The sequence below is a fragment of the Carcharodon carcharias genome, chromosome 34, assembly GCF_017639515.1.
Source record: "Carcharodon carcharias isolate sCarCar2 chromosome 34, sCarCar2.pri, whole genome shotgun sequence".
In the NCBI taxonomy this organism is placed as follows: Eukaryota; Metazoa; Chordata; class Chondrichthyes; order Lamniformes; family Lamnidae; genus Carcharodon; species Carcharodon carcharias.
The window spans coordinates 7,260,499-7,272,749 of NC_054500.1; the positions used below are offsets into that span (position 1 = coordinate 7,260,499).

Genomic DNA, 12,251 nt, shown 5'->3' on the forward strand with positions numbered 1-12,251 from the left:
TGCAGGACAGAGGAGATTTGGTAGAGGTATTCAAACCCTTGAGAGGTCAAGAGTAGATAGAGAGAAAGAATCCCATTGGTGGAAGGTTGTGAGCCAGAGAATGCTGAATTAAGGTGACTGGTAAATGAATCAAAGGCAACATGAGGAAAAACTTTTTACACAGTGAGGGTCTGGAATGCATTGTCTGAAAAGATGATGGTGGCAGATTCAATTGAGGTTTTCAAAAGAGAACTGGATATGCTCCTGAGGATAAAAAAAAAGCGCAGGGCTAAGGGAAAGGGAAAGGGAAAGGAAGTCAGACTAGCTAAATTGCCCTTGTGGAGAGCCAGCATGAACATGACAGGCCGAATGGCCTCCTTCTGTGCTGTAATCATTCTGGTGATTCTATGATGATATTATTAGACTCAGCCTCTGAGAACCACATCCTTTTTCCTCTTTCCACCTCACACTCCGTGACGTCAGCAGTTTCCATGTTGCTGTCAGTTTAAAAGCCCCTGATCCTTGTATTTCCGAACTGTCTGGCCGATCGCAGCTCAGTGGAGATCAGTGGCAGACAGCTGCTGAAAGTGAGGTTCGGGCAGTTAATATATCTGGAACTGATGTGTGGGTAACTGTAATAACTCTTTTTATTACACTCTATAACTTAATAACTCTGCGTTACACTCTATATCTGTAACTAACTGTGTTAGTCTCCAGCTAGCTAGCTGTTTCTAGCTCTGAAGAACGGTCATACGGACTTGAAACGTTAGCTCTGTTTTTCTCTCCACAGACACTGCTGAGTTTTTCCAGCATTTTCTGTTTCTGTTTTAGATTTCCAGCATCCGCAGTATTTTGCTTTTATCTTAGCTGTTTCTGTGATTAGCTCTATAACTCTGTCTATGTTTAACTCTAATTCTGTTTCTAACCAGCTAGCTCTCTGTGTTTAACTGTTACTCTCTAACTAGCTTAGCTCTCACAGTGTCTAACTCTATAACTCTGTTCAATTCTATAACTAACTCTGTTACTCATTGACTAGTTGTGTTCAACTATAAATCTGTATTTAACTCTATAACTGGTATTCCAACTAGCTAACTTCCCCTGTGTTTAACTCTAAGCAGGGATTAAATCCCTTTCTGTTACCTTGTCTGGTATTATTTGTCAATGTATGTTCCATGTCAGAGTATAGGGAGAGTTTCACAGTATATAGATAATAAGGCAGTCAGTGTGTGTTTCTCAGGGACTCTTCAAATCTCTCTCTCCACCTTCTCATTACCCATCTCTTCAACTGGACTTCCATCCACACATTCCACAGTGTTAGCAGATTGACACAGGAATCAGTTTGTGCTTGGAGATAGACTGCAAGAAACAGGGGTCTGGGGAAGAGGGGGAAATTAAGGGACGGAAATGGGGGAAATGGATGGCAACAGAAGAGGGGAAAGTAAAGGATAGGAAGAGGGCATCCCCAGAACCAGCTGTAGCAGTGCCACAGAGTGCCCACCACAAAGGGGAGAACAGGGCCCACTGAGCATCTCAACTCACATGAGGCAGAACATCACTGAAGTTTGAGGGCAGTATTTTCCCACAGATCACGGGACTTGACCCTCTCTGTAGCAGAGTAGCTGGGCCTTGTCAGCCTACAGCCCCACTCCTTTTCCTCTTTCCAATCTCAGCATTGCTGAATAACAATGAAGTTGCGCCAGGAGTTCTGCCAAGTGGGGGAAGTGTGGGGTGTCAAAGGACAAATTGTCTCCACATTCTAGGACCGACCTTCCCCATTTACTCACCCTCCTCTCCCTCAATACAACAACTCAGTTTATCCCTCGATATCACCAACCTACTTCTTTATCACTTTATCAAATCTCTCAATCCCACCTTCACCCAAATGCCCTCAATCCCATCTACCCATGTTCTCTCAATATCTCACAAACCAATATATCCAGACCTTCTCCCCATATCCCTCACTCCACCTACCCACATTCTCAGGATATCCCTCAACCCCTAACTACTGAGCTTCTCACCACATCCCTCATTATCTTCTCACCATACTTCTGAATGCCAGCTAACCTACCTTCTCCTCATATTCCTCAATCTTGCCTTCTCCTCATATCCCTCAGTCCCATCTTCTCTCCATATCCCTCAATCCCACCTTCTCCCATTATCCCTGAATTCCTTCTCTCCAGAAACATATCTATTTAGCTCAACCCCTTTCCTTCTGCAGAGGTTTCCTTTGCATTCCCTTCCTGCTCTGAGTACTTCATTTCTAAGTTGCGCCAATGACAGGTCAACGATCAGTTGCACAATCATAAAAAAAGCTGTGTTTTTAATTAAACCTGAATTATTTTCCAGCGTGCTGGATGTGGTGTTTGACAGACGGCTGTGATCACAGGATGCCCAGAAACATGAGGAGCTCCATATCGACTCTGTCGAGCAGGGTGTTGCTTCTGATATTGGTGGAGCATGTGTCAGGACAAGAGTCTGGTAACGTATCATTATTCCCATGTCACCACTCTGCCCGTGTTGCCACGTCAGTCTTCCCATGTCTTCACAGCTTGCCATCCAAAGGGACCTTGGATGGGCCAGAACCTTCTGACCCCACCAAAACAAAATCTCAATTTCTGGTTATTTTACGTACTCTTTAGGAACTGACACAGAGGCCACTCCAAGCCTGCTTTGCAGGCGCACCTTCAAACCCGCCGACTCCATGGCCTCACCCACCCAGCCCCACCTACCCCATGGCCTCATCCAAGTTCAAACGCTGCCCACGGAGCCGCAACTGAAGTGATTCAGCTCCGATTTCTCTCCAATCACAAAGTCCTGCCACCTGCAATAGTGGAGCTTTACTTAGAGACTCCTCGGATCAGAACGCTGTAGAGCTGTTGATGTGTCAGTTCTGATCCAATAGGAAGCCGCAGGCTCAGTGAATCACGGAAACATTGAAATGTATGAGACAGAGGAAGGACACTTGCACTCATTGTTGCTGAATTTGTCACAAATTCAGCCTTGTCCTACTTTCCAGCTCAGTGCAGGTTTTGGCACTTCAAGTGCACATCCAGCAACTTCTTAAATGTGATGAGGGTTTCTGTCTCTACCACCCTTTCAGGCAGTGAGTTCTAGAGCTCCACCATCCTTTGAGAGTAAATAATTCTCAACTACCCTGTAATCTTTCTACCAATTACTTTAAATCTTTGTTCCCTGGTTATTGACATATCTGCTAATGAGAAATTGCTCCTACCTATTCACTCTATCTTGACCCCTCATAATTTTATAAACCTCAATTAAATCTCCCCTCAGCCTCCTGTTCCAAAGAACGCAATCCCAGCCAACTTAATCTTATATAAAATTCTATGGAGCTGGCAATATCCTTGTTAATTTCCTCTGAACCCTCTCCTGCAGTCACAGCCTTCCTGTAATGCGCTTTTCAGAACGGTACACAGTACCCTAGCTGTGGCCTAACTAGTGTTCTATACAATTTTAGAAAATTGCATGGTTATTTTCTACTCATTCTATATCTGGGCTATTAATAAAACACATATCAACTATTACCCTTTGCTTCCTGCCATCGAGCCAATTTTGGATCCAACTTGTTATTTGACCTTGGATTCCATGAGCATTTATTTTTCTTGATTATAGCCTGTTATGTGGGATCTTGTCAAAAGCCTTGCTAAATCCACGAAAACTACATCAAACACACAGCCCTCATTGATCTCCTTGTTACCTCATCAAAAAAATTTAAACAGGCTAGTCAGACATGACCTTCCCTTATTAAGTCCACGTTGACTGTCTTTGATTAATCCATGCCTTCCTAAAGAAAACTTATATGGTCCCTGAGAATTGTTTCCAATCATTTTTCCTCCACAGAGGCTAGGCTGGTTGGCTGGCCTATATTTACTCAGGCTATTCCTGCCTCCCTTATTGAACAATGGTACAATAGGAGTTATCCTTCAATGCCACACCTGTAGCCAGAGAGGATTGGAAAGTGATGGTCAGAGCCTCTGCTATTTCCTCCCTTGCTTCTCTTAGCAGCCTGGGATACATCAAGGCTTGGCAATTTATCCACTTTCAAAGATGCTGGGCACTTCAATATTTCCTCTCTTTGTTTACCACATCTAATATTTCACACTCCTCTTTCTTAACCAAACTACCTGCATTGTCCCCCACTTTTGTAAAGACAAAGTATTCATTATGAACCATGTCCACATCTTCTGCCTCCACACACACAAATTACCTTTTTGGTCTCATTGTGGGGAGGCGATGGCCTGGTGGTATTGTCGTTGGACTAGTAATCCAGAGACCTTGGGTAATGCTCTGGGGACCCAGGTTTGAATTTGAATTCAATAAAAATTTGAATTCAATAAAAATCTGGAATCAAAAAGTCTAATGATGGCCCATGAAACCATGATTGTTGTAAAAACCCATCTGGTTCATGGATGCCTTTAGGGAAGGAAAATTGCCATCCTTACCTGGTCTGGCCTACATGTGACTCCAGATCCATAGCAATGTGGTTGACTCTTAAATGCCCTTTGAACTAGGGCAATTATGGATGGGCAATAAATGCTGGCCTGGTTAGTGATGCCCACATCCCATGAATAAAAAAAAACTCTTGCCTTAGTTATCCTCTTGCGCTTTCTATGTTTATAATATAAACATCTTTGGGTTTTCCTTTCTTTTATTTATCAATATTTTTTATGCCCTCGTTCCTAATTTTCTTTTTAATTTCACTCCCAATTGTTTTTTTTTTAAACTGCTGTAGGCTTCCTGTAATATCTGACCTAAACATCACTTTATTTTTGCCTTATTCTACCCTGTATGTTCTAGAGCCAGGGGCTCTAGATTTGGGAGTCCCGCTCTTTCTCTTTGTGAGAAAATATTTGTCCTGAACCCTCTCTACAGTATCTCTTAGTTGAATGCCTTCTACTGCTCATCACACTGATTTACCTTCAAGAAGCTGCTTCCAGTCCACTTACGTCAAGTTACAGTTGTGTGGCCTTTTCCCAATTGTGAAGTTTCACTTCTGGCCTACCTTTGCCCTTTCTATAATACACCTTCCACTTGTCCAGCTTCAATCCCCAAAAGTAAGTCCAAAGCCGCCCTTTCCCTTAAATAAAAGAAAAATACTGCGGATGCTGGAAATCTGAAATAAAAACAGAAAATGCTGGAAAAACTCAGCAGGTCTGGCAGCATCTGTAGAGAGAGAAACAGAGTTAACGTCTTGACTCTGTATGACTTCTTCAGAGCTAAAAAGAGGTAGAATTGTAATGGGTTTTATACTGTTTAAGAGGAGATGGAGCAGATGGAGCAAAATAGGTCAATTTGGTGGGAGCTCAGGCGAGATTTGACAAAGATGTCATGGGTACAAGACAAAGGGAGTGTTAAAGGCAGTATTAAAGACTAAAGAAGGTGCTGATAGTATAAGATAGCAGAATGTTTTAATAGCAGAATAAGGGTCAGTGCTCTGTGAAAGCAAAACATAAGGACAAGTGATAGATGGCCCTGTGGGGGAGCAGGGGGGTGTGGTATTGGGCTCCTCCTTCTCTCCCTTGCTACATACTGGTTGAGAACATTCCCCTGAATATGTTTCAAAAATTCTGCTTCCTTTTATATTGATTCTATCTCAGTTAATATTAGGGTATTTGAAATCCCCCTAGTGGCAAGGGCCTTTGCCAAGGGAATCCAGCAGTTTCAGTGACCAAACTGCAATTTCCAACTCTCAGTTTTTGGCTTAGGCAGAAGCACAGGCAGCATCACCAACCCAGCTTTCACATTTTTTTTTAAGGTGTGGAGTCCCGTGCCCATTCAGCGACTCATTCTATGTCACCAGTTGCAGCCCTGGCCATGTGCTTGTCAGCGATCCTTTTCCTGTTGATGCTCTGTGTCCTTTTCACACCCAAGGTGATCGCACAACGCTGCAGGTGAGTCCAGGCAAGTCCTGGTAGACTGACCAGGGGCAACAGAAAGCACCAGACATTCGATTAGGGTCTATGCATAATTGGGGCAGAGCTGATGCAATAGAGATAACAGAGAGTGCAGGCCAGACAGCTGAGAGGGGCTGATAGATTGGAGAAGCTTGTGCTGTTCTCCTTGGAGGAGAGGGTTGAGAGGAGATTTGATAGAGGTGTTCAAAAGCATTAGAGTTCTAGACAGAGTAGATAGAGAGGAGCTGTTCCCATTAGTGAAAGGGTTGAGAACGAGTGGACATTGATTTAAGGTGATTGGAAAATGAGCCAAAGGCAACATGAGGAAAAACTGTTTTACTCAGCAAGTGGTTCGGGTCCGGAACACAGTGCCCGAGAGGGTGGTGGAAGCAGATTCAATCGCGGCTTTCAAAAGAGAATTGGACAAACATCCAGAGAAAACAAATTGCAGGCTAATGGGAAAGGGCTGGGAAGTGGGATTAGCTAAATCTCTATTGCAGAGCCAGCATGGGCATGACAGGTCGAATGGCCTCCATCTGTGCTGTAACCATTCTACATTTCTATTCTATGACAGCTGCTCTGAGCATGGTGGGGGGTGGGGGGGTTTAGAGCTCAGGGCCTGTGTCATGTTGTCTGATGACCAATCTCATTCCAGGTGCCGAAGAAAGGCAGAGGATTGCACATCTCAGACAATATCCCCTCCAACCTATGAGGAAGCAGTTTTTGGGGGCCAAGTAAAACCCTGCCCCCCCTCAGAGATCGCCTCAGTGTTTCCAGCTGAATCATACGTACTGCAGTGTGGCCCTCAGTCTGTGCACAGCCTGACATTGCAGGGGACTCCTTTTTACCAAAGCCACTTTGGTCCTTCATATCAAATGGACACAATATTGCGTGGCACAGTTCTGATTGGTGAGGTTCAGTGTAAGGACCGAGAGGAACCTCCAACTTACCTAGACATCATACCACATGGAGCGGCAGAGACTCTGGTAAGGAAGTAGAGCAGCGTGAGATTCTGCCCCTCACTGCTGCCCTTTAACTTACGACTGTGAATTACCGGATATTACGAATCGTTCACAGCACAGAATCAGTCTAAACTGGCTCGTGCTGATGTTTATGCGCCTGTTTGCAGTGGTCAGCCATACTGCAAAAGGCAACAGCAACCCACTGCACGACTTTACCAAGCATAATCGTGGACCAATGTGTGATCTAACCAAGTTTCTATACACGTTTAATGTAACTTCTATACTTTTCAATTCTCTTCCTCTAGAAAGTTACCCTGGTGCTTTGTTTGAATTTTTTATTTTTAAATGGCTTTATTAACATTCGTCACTACTTTTAGTAATTTGTGCATCTATACTCCCAGCTCTCTCTGCTCCCCTACCCCTTTTCCATATTATTTTCCAAGGGATACGCGGCTATTTTATTCTTCCGGTGAAGTTACTCCCTCGCAGCTCCTCCTCTTTCAGGTACCATGTTCTAAGAGGCTGTTGGTGACTACGGACTTCCATTGGATTGGTCCATGATTATGCTTGGCAAAGTACCGCAGTGGGTTGCTTTTCCCTTCAGCATTCTGGCTGACCAGGAAACATTCCCGTTTTTACTGCCTGCCGTCAGGCATATTGGAAGGATTTACAGGCTGATAACCAACCTGTTTGGCCATGTTATGAACGCACTTTCCGTGGCCATCCAGTCCTGAAACGGGAGCTCTGGCCCAGAGGAGGGAGTCTGCCACTGCACCACAAGACCCCCTACCTCACACCTACCTATATTCAAGTTCACTCGAGAAATTACACACCCATTCTGCAATTTTATTCATCTCTTCCAGGATTTTGTTGCAGTCCTCATATTAATTATACCTTCCTTATTTGCTGTCATCCGTGAATTTGAAATTGTACTTCCGATTCCTAAGTCCAGCTCACTAATGTAACAGTGGTCCCGGTACCGATCTTTGTCGGACGCCACTTTACACCATTTGCCAAGCTGAGTAACTACCTTTAACCCTTACTCTCTCTCTATTCTTTTTTATAGTCAGCTTGCTATCCATTCTGCTGACATATCAGGCAACACATAGCTTCTGCTTTGGTTGTGTTGGTGTCACAGACTAACATCTGTATTCCGCCAACATTTATGAATAAAGTTAACAATGTGATAATAACCTGATAATCTATTTTTTTTGGGTGATGTTGATCGAGGGATAGATATTGGCCAGAACGCAAGGGAGAACTCCCCTGCTCTTCTTCAAAATAGTGCCAAAGGATCTTTTACATTCACCTAAACAGACAGATTTGGCCTCTGTTTAACATCTCATCCGAAAAATGGCATCACTAACAGTGCAGCACTCTCTCCGTACTGCACTGGAACGTCAGCCTTGATTTTTATGCGTTCAAGTCCTGGAGTGGGACTTGAATCCACAACCTTGTGGTACAGTGGCGAGAGAGTTAGCAACTGAGCACCAGAGACACCTTCCACTGATACAATCAATACCTATCTATTACAATTCCAATCACTTTCAAGATGAGCTGGTACACGATGGAGACTGTCAAAAGCTGATGGTGGATTTAATCAATATAATCCAACTGTGCCGCTGGCCCGGTGGGGGTCCGGGCGCCGCCGGCCTGGTGGGGGGTCCACTCGCTGCCATTGCAACAATTCCAAACCACAAACAGCAGAATTGCTGGTCACTGATTCTTTTGTTGGGAACTCAGTTGCTTACTGTTTTGCCACTTGATGCAGTTCTGTTAATATTTATCTTTGTATTTTTTTTGCAGCCCCTCCCTCCCCGGAGCTCCAATGTTGCTCAGGCCCCATTTCCTGCAGCGAGCCCCAGATCTGCTGTCCCGTTAAACTGAAGAATGAATCAATATAAACTCACTCTCTGTTTGGACACAAAATTGGAATCAACAATGTTAATAATCGCGCTGAGATGAGGAATTTACAGGATGTGCCAGAAGCAGGTTTTAAACATTCATTCATGGGATATGGGCATCGCTGGCAAGGCCAACAGTTGTTGTTCATGCCCTATTGAACTGTTGCATTTCATCTGATGTAGGTACATGCACAGTACTTCCAGAATTTTACTCACCAACGATGAACGAACTGCGATATATTTCCAAGTCAGGGTGATGTGTGGCTTGGAGGGGATCTTGCAGGTGGTAGTGTTCCCATGCTTCTGCTACCCTTGTCCTTCTAGATGGTAGAGATCGTGGGTTTGGAAGGTGCTGTTAAAGAAGCTATGAACAGCGAAGAACTGACAGCAGCTCAGGGAGGGATTTGCATTGGCACTTCCAACTGAACTGTTAATTAAACAGGCCACAATGTAATTTTAATTGCAGTAAAATTGTTTGATGATCTGTGCCAGCTGTTTAATACTCTGATTACTTCTTTATAGTTCCCTGAAACTCTCATCAGCACTTGCTACCAGCTTCCTCATCCATTTCTGTTTGTGGTGCTTTTGTCTCTGCTTTCCTCCTCAAGAAATTGACCCTGCAGCTGTCTTCCACGGCTCTTGGGGCTGGAATTACAGCTTGCTTTTTGTGTTCTGTATATTTTGGGATGTTGGCAGGCAGCTTGATTCTTCTCGTGAGCACTCACCTACTGGAATGAGAAACCTGGTGAGGTCTGGCCCAGCCCCCTCGGAAAAATGACAGAACGATACTGTCATTCCAGGAGCAAATTCAAGGAGCCTCTTACCCCAAGGAAATAGAGCCTGGTGGGTTTGTGCTGATCTCTACATAACCAGCAGGAGGCAATTACAGTTTAGTGCTCGAAATATTTCCATAACCTTTTCTAAAAATAAAACTGGTTAGTATAAATAAAAACATTCCAATTTGTTTTATACATAGTACACAGATGTCAAATCAATTTGATGACAGAAAACTGGAGGAACTGAGCAATGACTTTGAAAAAAAAACAGGAGCAGGAATGGAAGTAGAGATGCAACTGAGTCGGAGTGCACCACAGCGTGGCTAGGTTTGAAGAACCAGGTGCTGAAAGCAGAAGCTGAGCAGAGAAAACATACTGGGAGTTGTTTGGCTGGGACCATCCAGGGGAGCTCGAGGCAATATAGTGCTTTGGAACATCTGCAAGCTTAACCAGGACGGGCTTGGAGATAGAGAAGTCAGCAAGCAGTCTGGGGGAAGGTGGGATGGATGGGGGAGAGATCTGAACAAAGCCAGGGCCTAGTCCGCAGAGGGGAGTGACTATATCCCAAAATGAACAGTTGAGTGTTTAATCTGTTTATATGGCATGGTACTGGATCGGGGGGAGAATGCCGACCAGGCTATCTACTGAACTCCCTGCTCTTTAAAGAGTGCTGTGGGATCTTCCATCTGAGCCATGTAAAATTCAGTCAAATGCTTCACACTAAGAATACTAGCTGAGCAAGGCCCCAAGAGTGACACAACAATCTGTAGGTTGTTGTGAACAGTTGAGTGTCACTATATTGGGCGGACAGAGTTCCGAGAAAATAGGGTTCTGATACAGCTACCAACTACGGTTGACCACATTCAACACATGACCGCCTGTCTCCAACTGCCCCACCCTATCGTCCCATTGAGCACCCGACATGTCCAACCTCATGGCACATTGCCTTCCTATGGCCAATCAAAAAGCAGACAGTCTCATCATCCGAAATAAAAACAAAATGGTGGAAAAAAAAGCCCAGCAGGTCAGGCAGCATCTTTGTAGAGAGAGAGAAACAGAGTGAATGTTTCAGACATGTGACCTTTCATCAGGACTGGGAAAAGTTCGACATGTAACAGGTTTTGAGCCAGGGGTGGGTGGGATAAGGACAAAAGGAAGGTCTGCGATAGGGTGAAAGTCAGGAGAGATTGAATGACGGAAGAGTTCGTCTTCCAGGGCCAAAGGGAAGGTGATGGGGCAAGAAAAGAAATAGCGAAATAAAAGATAAGCCTAGAGCAGGTGTGCTGCTGTCTGAAAGGGAAAAAAAAAACCGAAACAAGCAAAGAAAAGGAAATAAATTGGAGGAGAGAGTTTCTGGTCTGAAGTTGTTGAACTCAATGTTGATTCCAGAAGACCGTAAAGTGCCTAATCGGAAGATGAGGCGCTGTTCCTCAAGCTTACGTTGAGCCTCACTAGAACAGTGCAGCAGGCCGAGGACAGAGATGTCAGCGTCAGAGCAAGGTGGAGAATTAAAATGGCAGGCCCCTGTGAAGCTTGGGATCGTGCTTGCAAACTGAACGGAGGTGTTCCGCAAAGCAGTAATCCAATATGCATTTAATATAGAGGAGCCCACACTGTGAGCAGTGAACACAGTAGACTAGATTGAAGGAAGGGTCATGTTGAAGGGTCATGAGGACTCGAAACGTCAGCTTTGCTCTTCTTGGCCGATGCTGCCAGACCTGCTGAGTTTTTCCAGGTATTTCTGTTTTTGTTTTGGATTTCCAGCATCCGCAGTTTTTGTTTTTATATAGCTTGAAAGAAGTTCAGCTAAGGAATGTTTGGGGGCCTTGGATGGTGAGGAGAGAGGAGGTAAAAGGGCAGGTTTCATTATCTGATTGGCTGACGGTCAGTAAAACAGCCTTTATCCCATCACAGATATTTTTATAATTAAGAAGCAGAAGTATTGTTTAATGCCCACTGATCTTCTCCAGGTTGTTCATAGGCCAATCTTGGTGGGCTGGTAATCCTGTTGGGGATCATCGCCACTAATGAAAGATTCCAGCTACATCAGGCAAGATGCTGCTTTAAGATACAGGGTGAGTGATCAGTCAGATGGTCCGTTTGCCTTAGCGCTTTGCTACTAGGACAGAGCTAACCCTGACAGAACAGATACAATGAGAAATGTGCCCGTAGTTGGTTACAAACGTATTGACGCTGGAACAAGTTCATCAGTCTTGTGCTAAGCAGGGCCCTGTTAACTTAATGGCAAAAAGGAACATGTTTAGTGAAAGCAGCACTTGAGACCTTTTTGGAGCAATTAAAACCTGACACAAGGGTAGATTATGATACACAGGATGCATGGTGAAGCCGGGAGGGGCATCACAGTACTGAATGAGGGCCAGTGAATTGTATCAATAGGTAAATAATCAGTTGATTAAGGTGTAAAGTCATGCTCCCCATGTCGGTGGCAACTGTCCTGTGCACCCCACGAGCCCCAAAAAGGCAACGATAGCAGCAGGTAGAAGGGAAAACCTAAACATGCGTGGACGGGAGGGAGTGTGACGCTGGGCAAGGGGAAGAAAGGTGATGCTGGGCAAAGGGAGGGAGGGAGGGAGCAAACATGGGCAGTGGGACGGATGATGCTGCTAGACACCGTGGATCCTGACCACAAGGGGTTAGGGGAGCAAAGTTGGAGAGTGACAAACTGGGATGAAAGAAGGGGAGATTGAAGAAAGCTGA

General features: G+C 44.6%; 1 protein-coding gene across 2 annotated transcripts; it reads left to right on the plus strand.

Moving 5' to 3' along the window:
• The first annotated feature begins 526 nt into the window (after positions 1-526).
• Positions 527-9,239, plus strand: LOC121272672. Of its 2 annotated transcripts, none has more exons than XM_041179389.1 (5): positions 527-603; positions 2,326-2,457; positions 5,753-5,888; positions 6,547-6,877; positions 8,660-9,239. In XM_041179389.1, the coding sequence occupies exons 1-5, from the start codon at positions 600-602 to the stop codon at positions 8,738-8,740; spliced, it is 684 nt and encodes a 227-aa protein (XP_041035323.1). In that variant the 5' UTR covers positions 527-599; the 3' UTR covers positions 8,741-9,239. The 2 variants fall into 2 exon arrangements, with proteins under 2 accessions (XP_041035323.1, XP_041035324.1); XM_041179390.1 differs by having other exon boundaries at positions 543-607.
• The last annotated feature ends 3,012 nt before the right edge of the window (positions 9,240-12,251 follow it).

Excerpts from the sequence above, each read along its gene's own strand:
- LOC121272672 (XM_041179389.1), top strand. Across the intron at positions 2,458-5,752 it reads TGTGTCAGGACAAGAGTCTG|GTGTGGAGTCCCGTGCCCAT; the intron begins GTAACGTATCAT and ends TTTTTTTTTAAG. Across the intron at positions 6,878-8,659 it reads ATGGAGCGGCAGAGACTCTG|CCCCTCCCTCCCCGGAGCTC; the intron begins GTAAGGAAGTAG and ends TTTTTTTTGCAG.